This window comes from Labrus mixtus, chromosome 3 (assembly GCF_963584025.1).
Source record: "Labrus mixtus chromosome 3, fLabMix1.1, whole genome shotgun sequence".
Classification (NCBI taxonomy): Eukaryota; Metazoa; Chordata; class Actinopteri; order Labriformes; family Labridae; genus Labrus; species Labrus mixtus.
The window spans coordinates 27132615-27140807 of NC_083614.1; the positions used below are offsets into that span (position 1 = coordinate 27132615).

Below are 8193 nucleotides of genomic sequence, written 5' to 3' on the forward strand. Positions count from 1 at the left end.
GAAGCTGCGTCTGGAAAAGGAGTCTTTATATTTATATAAAAACACATCTCATCGTCGAGCACTAGCCTGTCATTATCAGCACTGAGCACTGAAAAATAATACGGTGTTGAAGTAAAAATTAAGCAAAAATGTTTTGCTGAAATGTGATATTTTCCAGAATTAACTTGTGACTTTCATTGGTTGATGGAATTTGTCGGGAAAAGTGGTTAAAAAAGAGATTTGAAAGAAGAATGCACATATCTACAGCATTTCAATCATTTCGATCTTGCCTGACATGCTGATTGTGCCCAATGTTTTAATAAACTAGCTTTCTACACACACATCCTGGACTTACAAACGCAGCTACAAATTAAACAACTTTTATGAGCCCTGGTCAATTACCACCTTTATCGCCTTTTTTCTCTTGTTCTCCCATCCCCGCTGCAGGCGTCAGTCCTACTGGCTGAATCACTTTCAGTCTCTCCTGTACTGCTCGGAGAACAACCAGCTCGGGTCCTTCTCTGAAGAGCTCCACAGCTGCAGCTGCCGTTACGACCACAGCCCCTGTCAGCTGCCACCCCCCTGCTCTGTTGGGGAAGGCTCTGCTTGTGCAGCATGTGCCCCGGACAACCACACCCGCTGTGGGAGCTGCAACCCGGGCTTTGCCCTGACGCAGGGGGGCTGCAGGCCCATGGTGGCAGACTCTTCGGAAAACTACCTGGGATTCGAGACAGACCTCCAGGATTTGGAGCTGGGCTACCTACTGCAGAGAGCTGACCGCAGGCTAGAGGTATTTTTCTTTTAGCCTTTGTTAAATCCTGTCAGACTGACCAAGACCCGAGCTGTCTTTCACAGCACTAGCCTTGGGAAAAAAACTCAATCATGGGAGCTATGCTGAATAACAAAGTATTTCCCTTCTTTCCACTGAGGAACTAAATAGATCTGCCCAATGATTTAGCTCGTACCATCTTTTAGATGTTGTGTACATATGAAGCAGTTATGTTTTGTAAAGGCTTTTGAAAAAGTTCCTTACCACCACCAACTCTCAATGCAGAGTTACAATGTTGTATTCTTTCAACTTTTTCTTTGGGTTCAGTAAACGATGATATATGGTGAGCCAGCCAAATGTTGATTTAATTTTGCCTGAGATGATCCCCAATGTTACTCAGCTGAGTACATTTCAAATGGCAGCATGACATTGCTTTCACATTGGGTCTGGCGATGTCTCATATTGCCGTATATGAATAATACTAATAGCTATACGCTGGAAGGTCAAAATGCTGCGAGATATGGTTGAAGCTTTGAAAACAAGTCATGGGCTGAGTCAAGCTACAAAAAAAGGGAGATAAATTTGCTCTCTATGTAGCTAATTATCAATTTATACTTCTTGTTAATTTACCTTTCCCCCCACCTTCCTTTTGTACTTCAGTGAATGTTGGCTCTACAATGCAAGTGTCCTGTTTGAATTAATGATTAATTAATATAACAAGATATAATGTTCTGACATGGCACCAACAAATGACAACACTATTTGGACCAATGGTAAATGACAGCTATGTTTATTTTTGTTGTGCCAAGATAATCTTACTTTAACCATAGACTATAAAACATGGACGTAGTCTCAGTGACATCACCCATTGGTTTCTGAAACAATGTTTTCAAGCAAAAAAATGCTGGTCACCATACTGGAAATGCTATCTCCACCTAACTGTCAGTCTTTTTTTAGTAACATACTTAGAGTTAAGCGGCCAAGTTATAAAAAAAATCACTCCTTGCACAGTACAAAAAAATGAATTAGCTATTTATACCAAATCTTTGTTTTGTACCTGGCTGTTAACATTTTTAACCCCTTTGTAAAAAAATAAACATAGATGTTAATGAGGGACTCAAGGGACTGCAATGTTTTTTGCACTTTGGCACTTGAGGGCCGGTGATTACACAACTTGCAATGTCAATTTTGACATGTGCCTGGTTATACTTTTGCGCTGTCCCTTTTTACATGTCAGGCTCCTCTGCAAAAGGCATTAACATAGACCTCTCAGAATGAATCAGTATATTCCACGGCAACTTGTTTAGATGAAAAAAACAAATTAACTTCATCTTCTAAATATTTATACTGCTTCCATGTCTTCTTTGTCTGATAGGTCCATGCAATTTTCATCAGCAATGACATGCGACTGAACAGCTGGTTTGACCCGTCATGGAGAAAAAGGATGCTGCTGACGCTGAAGAGCAACAAGTACAAGTCCAACATGGTCCACATGCTGCTTGGAATATCCCTCCAGATCTGCCTTACAAAGAACAGCACCCTTGAGCCTGTCCTCACTCTCTACATCAACCCCTTCGGAGGGAGCCACTCAGAGAGCTGGTACATCCCGGTTAATGAGAATAACTTTCCAGACTGGCAATCCACCAAGCTGGACCTTCCCTTTGAGTGCTATAACTGGACGCTGACGCTGGGCAACAAATGGAAGACATTCTTTGAAACCATTCACATCTATCTTCGGAGCAGGATAAAGACTCAAGACGGGGTGAATGACAGTGCTTACTATGAGCCTTTAGAAATGACAGATCCTGTGCGGAACCTGGGCTACATGAAGATCAACAGCATCCAGGTCTTTGGCTACAGCATGCACTTTGACCCGGAGGCAATCCGTGACTTGATTCTGCAGCTGGACTATCCTTACACCCAAGGTTCCCAAGACACAGCCATGCTGCAGCTCTTGGAAATCCGAGACCGGGTGAACCGGCTGTCTCCACCAGGTCAACAGAGATTGGATCTGTTCGCTTGTTTGCTGCGGCACCGGCTCAAACTGACTGCCAGCGAGGTGGTTCGCATACATACCTCCTTACAGGCCTTCAGCTCACGTCTGCCCAATTCAGTGGATTACGAGACCACCAAGCTGTGCAGTTAACAGCTGCTCGAACAGAGATCTTGACTGCCTCAAGAAGAAATCCAGAACAAAGATTTAATCGTGCCCATTGTGAGGCCGACGCTTACAGCTGTCCCCTGTCTCTATGGATTACCAAACTGTATGGTGAATCTGGAGAGAACCAGCTGTAGACAGCCGAAGAATGTACTTATGTGGTTGTTTTGGTTTCTGTTTTGTGGCACTACCTTCAGTGCTCTGTCATAAAGACTGAGGTGAATCAGCAAGAAAATGCACAACTATTTCACAATAACAAACTCTGTCACAAAATAATTCTATCTAAAAATTCTGATACCACCACATAAACGTTGAACCATCATGTTTCAATATGAATCTGCTCATTTATACTGTAAGTACCTGATGCCAACTGAATGGACATTATATGGAAAAAAAAAAGTACAGTCTATTTGTTTGTAATTTTTATATGTTATTTTGCTTCAGTAACAGTGCACTTTCCATGAAGACCAGATTAAAGTGGTGTGAGTCAAGATTTTGTAGATAAATTGATATTAAAACATTATGTTATAACAGATAACAGCTGTTGGAATTGTTCATTTGAAAACACGCTTTTGAAGTTTTGACGGATTAGTCGGGACAATTACCTTCCTAGTCATTGATTTCTGCCATCTTGGAATTTAACAGAAATGTACAGAGGACATTTTGATTAGAGCACAAACTTTACATTTCAATATGTACGATTAAAAAAGCTCTATTTTTCTCTGCACACACTGGCAGGTCACATCAACAAGGTTATATAAATGTATTTATCTAGAGACTGCCCCTTGCCTCTTAGTTACTGTAAACATTAGAAAAAAAACAATGGCAATACAACTAATAGCTGCCATTTACTCCCCTGGTGTGGTTAAGATAAATGAAAATAAAGACTACATTTCATTCAGAAATTATTTTTCCAAGACAAGGGAATCTGTTTGTTCTTGAAAAGGGGAACAAACAAATGTCCTTGCTATCAAAATCGAACACACAGAACGTTTATAGCACAATTAAGTCAAGCTACATTCATTGTTCGATAAGGCCATTTAATTGAACTACTGACTCATCCTATAACACAAGCATCAGGGAGGATCCATTTATTGACTGAAGTATGTAAATCAGCAACAGGAGGTTACAAACACCCTCTTTCAGTTGGTTACCATTGGACCTTCTACTGGTTGGCCCATTACATCCAAAACCAAACAACTGACAAACAAGTTAGCAATCGGGAAATTGGTTGTTTGTCCAACAGTGAAAACTTTACAGCTCTGTACAGTTCATACAGTCTTGCTCTTGGACTCAGCATGATGATACCCTCACCAATGCTGTTCAAAGCCCAGTTCAGGAGCTGTGGAGCATGCACAGAACAGAGGTGCATATATGATAGTGTAAATCCACCCTCAACCACATTATCTAGGTGTGGTAGTCCAACTTTGGGAAATTAATTGGATTAACATTTTCGCTTTTTGACTTCATTAGGACAGCTGAAGAGAGACAGGACATGTTGGGAGGAGAGAGCGGGCGATGATATGCGGCAAAGGGCAGCGGTCGGTTTTGAACCCACAGCAGGTGTGATGAGGACTATAGCCTCCGTATGCAACTTGCATGGTTGCTATGGTGCCCTTTTTAAGGGTCCAAATTCACTTGTACTAACATGGTTAACTACTTTTTGTACATTTAAACATGCAGAGTTGTACACAATACAAACAAAGGTATCGATGGGAGTAAAGAAGGGAGGTTAGCAACAGTGCATGGCATAAATCCAGGCGCCAGGGTTGTTGAGTTCAGGTTTTAAGCCATATTTTAACCTTAATCTGTTTTCCCAGTAATACTTTATAACACGTTTTCAAGTCTTTCTAGTCATACAACAGATACATGAATTTGGTGCTGACTTGACCTGCTGTGTCATGGCTTATGTCTCATTCATGCTATGCAACTGCAACCTGAGGGTTTTTTCCACTCCCTCTATCACTGAAACAGACAGCTCTGCTTATACCCTGGACGGTGAGCTTTGTCAAACACACCTTGATTGCACAGCAGTGCTGTGGCTGAACACATCCAGTTTAGACACTGACAGAGGACAGCAGCTGTTCCTATTGTGTTGCTGACGTGCTGTTTCGGCTGCATGGCCAGTAACGACAAGGTGATTGGACCAAGTACCAATTAGGCTCAGGCAGCACACCGCACTTTATGTCCAACTCAAGTGCATGGCAGCTCAAAAAACCATTGTTAAACTGTGGCTGCAAGACAGCTTGTGTGAGCTTCATTCAGTGTCAAGACTGGGAAGAAAAGAAAAAGCACACAAAAGCTTGTCCTTCACAAAGAGTCCATCGTGTACTAACAGTGAGTTGTTGTGTTTCTCTGTTCTCATGCAATCTGGGTCCTGACTTCAAGGTCAAGCTGAATGTAGACTACCATAACTACTAAAATGTACTGCGTACGAGATGATTTTTAATGTCAACAATCTTTCGGGACTGTATGTTTTGGGGCATTGGAAGGCGCCAATCTCCTTAATTTCACAGATAGCCGTTGTTAAACCAAGAATGTGCGACTTTTCTATCCAGTAGATGTGGCCCTTGAGCACCGGAATGAAAGCTAAACAAACTGCTGTTTGGCGACACCTCCTCCATACTGAAACCTCCGTTCTGCTTCAGCGACACACCTCCAACCCCTTTCCCCTTGCGTTCACAAGAGTGAGTTATCAAATGGAACGCAACATAATTTAAGAGCTCCAGTAAGCACAAGCGGTGGACAAAATTGTCCTTGGCTCTAGCTTGCTAAAAACTGTGGCCTTTATTGTTGTGTTAGCAGGCAAATGTTAGCACACTTTAGTTAGCTTGTAGCTTCACATTGTATGTAAATTGACACGGAATGACAGAGATCTAAAGACACTTCAAATAAGCAGTGAGTATGTTCTTCTTTTCTCTAGTCCTCGACTAAAACAGCTTTATACTCAAGGCCGTCTTGTCCATGTCAACACATCCAGCGGGACTCGCACTTCTCACTCATCGTAGACAGTCATGACTCAGAGTTATATAAAATAGGATATACTTAATTTTTGCTATATTTATGTGTAAAATGTTGCACATTCTTTCTTTAAAGTTTCAGATGTCGAACACTGCTCTAAAACCTTTTTTTTTTTCCTGCTGCTTTTTAAAAAAATCTTTTCTCAAAAATCTCAGTGCAAAACCAAAAAAGTGAGGTAAGTGAGCTGTTGTGTTTATTATCTACAGAACTTGCAGTAATAATCGATGCAAATTTGTGACCAAGCTAACAAGTGTGTTTGTAAGTCTGTTTTTTGTGGCTTTGTGGCTTTGTGGCTTATGATGTTGGTAAATGGTGGCAGGTTTCATCCTTTCCCGCAGGTTGCAGATAGATTCATGAATGCTGGATCACATCAGCAATCATCAGAGAACAATAAGGGCCTGTGTCCACTCAGGCCTCAGTTCCAGGTCAAATGAGCTCATGACGGAGGCTGCTAAATGCCCATCAGTATTAGCTAATCCCATTCATAGACATTCACACACTGCTGACGAAGCAGAAAGAGCAACTTGGGGATAAGTGTCTTGCCCAAGGAGACATCAACATGTGAAGAGCGTCAGGATGCTGGTAGATATTAAAGTGGTCAGAGGGGACCTCATTTAATTTTTGCCTCGAGCCCCAACATACTCTAGAATCGCCACTGTTGGTCAATAAAGACATTTTTAATGTAATGTAGCAAGATGCAGTTTAGATACCCGGACAGGTCAGCTGAGGAAGATGTCATAAACCAGGCCTTTTCAACTAGCGGCCCCCTGGATATGGCCCGTTTTCATTTTTCTGTGGCGAGAGGCTTCCAGTGTGGTAAGTCTGCAATATGATGAATAATACAAAGCTAATAACGAACACGCAGTGTTTCAGACACACATACTTTAACCTGGCCCCCACCCAGGTTAATTAACAGTAGCCCAAGTCAATTTTGCGATACATAATAATATATTTACTTATTTTCCAGGAAATTACATGGTCCGTGATCAATTAATGTTAAGTGTGCACTCCCTGCTCGGTCTGCACCTCCCACTCCTGCTCACGGTGACAGACACACGGCTGAAAAACACCAACATTACCTCCCCTCCTATGATGTAAATTGTGAACATTACCACACTGGTTTTGATGGTTTTGATTCACCACATTAAAAAAAAAAAAAAAAGCTTCTCAGAACAATTGCAAAAGATGAATGCTGACAGAAAACATTTTGAAGTGTTGTTCTTTTGTTGATTTTGATTTTCCTCATAAAGCCCCCTCACACATGGTTGGTTTATATGACTTTAACTAAAACAAGAAAACGTTTGACATCAAAAACCTGGTCCTCTTCCTACAAATTTGGAATGAATTAATGGGGGTAACAAATTATTATTTTAAACAAGGGTTTGCTGCAACCTAAGAACCTGGTTGTAAACGCTGCAAAGTGATGGAAACACACTGTGCATTTAACACTGAACTGAACTTAAGGACCAATCAGCATCCGAGTCTAAAAGTACAGTAAACTGCAGACTTCCAAGGCTAGCTTTGTAGGTTCTGTTTAAGTCTTGGACAGGCTAATTATCCAACATGTACCATTAAATTAAGTATACCAGTGTGTTCTGATTATTCTAAAATCAATTAATGGTGTTAAACAGATTCATAAACATTTTTGACTTGTACTTGGGTCACTGATTTGATGCTTCTGTACCTCTGTAGACTAGGTCAAAGATTCAATCTGCACCCTTAATGTCAGGCGTAGGATGCCTCCTCTAATCTGTTAACATGCACATGTGCCTCAGTGCCCCTGCAGAACAACAAGGGAAGTCAAGCACCTGTGAAGGTTAGCAGTCATCACCTCAATTTGTCTGCTCCTCCTTTCAACTCCAACTCATGTCAAAAGCTTCGTTGGACAAGGGCTGTACATGGGTGAGTAGTGTTTGATGAGATGCATGAGTGGGGGAATGTATTACTAAATGTCAGCACGTCTTTTCCCAGATACAGCCGTGTCAATTATGTGGCGGAGATGAGTGCTTCACCACAGCGTAAGAAGAGCAGCTCTGTTAGGAAGAGCGAGACGGCACTTTTGACTGTGTGACTGCTGTGACTTTGGGCATTTAGTGACCTTAAAGTTGTAACAAACAGATTCTCTTACAGCTGGTTAGCAAAGCCTTAGGTTGTTAAACTCTATCATAACTCTGTGCATAGGGGGTAAAGGATCACATAACAGGAACCTGCAGAAACCCCCCCCCCCCCCCACTTACTTTACCCCAGCATCAAAAAATAATTAATC

The 8193-nt window shown here is 41.6% G+C and overlaps 1 protein-coding gene across 1 annotated transcript in view; it reads left to right on the forward strand.

The window, feature by feature from the left end:
* LOC132969366 (BMP/retinoic acid-inducible neural-specific protein 3-like) overlaps positions 1 to 3444 on the forward strand; it is a 64933-nt gene extending 61489 nt beyond the window's left edge. The window contains exons 8-9 of the mRNA XM_061034328.1: positions 427 to 769; positions 2124 to 3444. Coding sequence (XP_060890311.1) covers positions 427 to 769; positions 2124 to 2894 — 1114 coding nt within the window. The 3' untranslated portion in view covers positions 2895 to 3444. The remainder of the gene's footprint in view (positions 1 to 426; positions 770 to 2123) is intronic.
* Positions 3445 to 8193: the final 4749 nt, after the last annotated feature.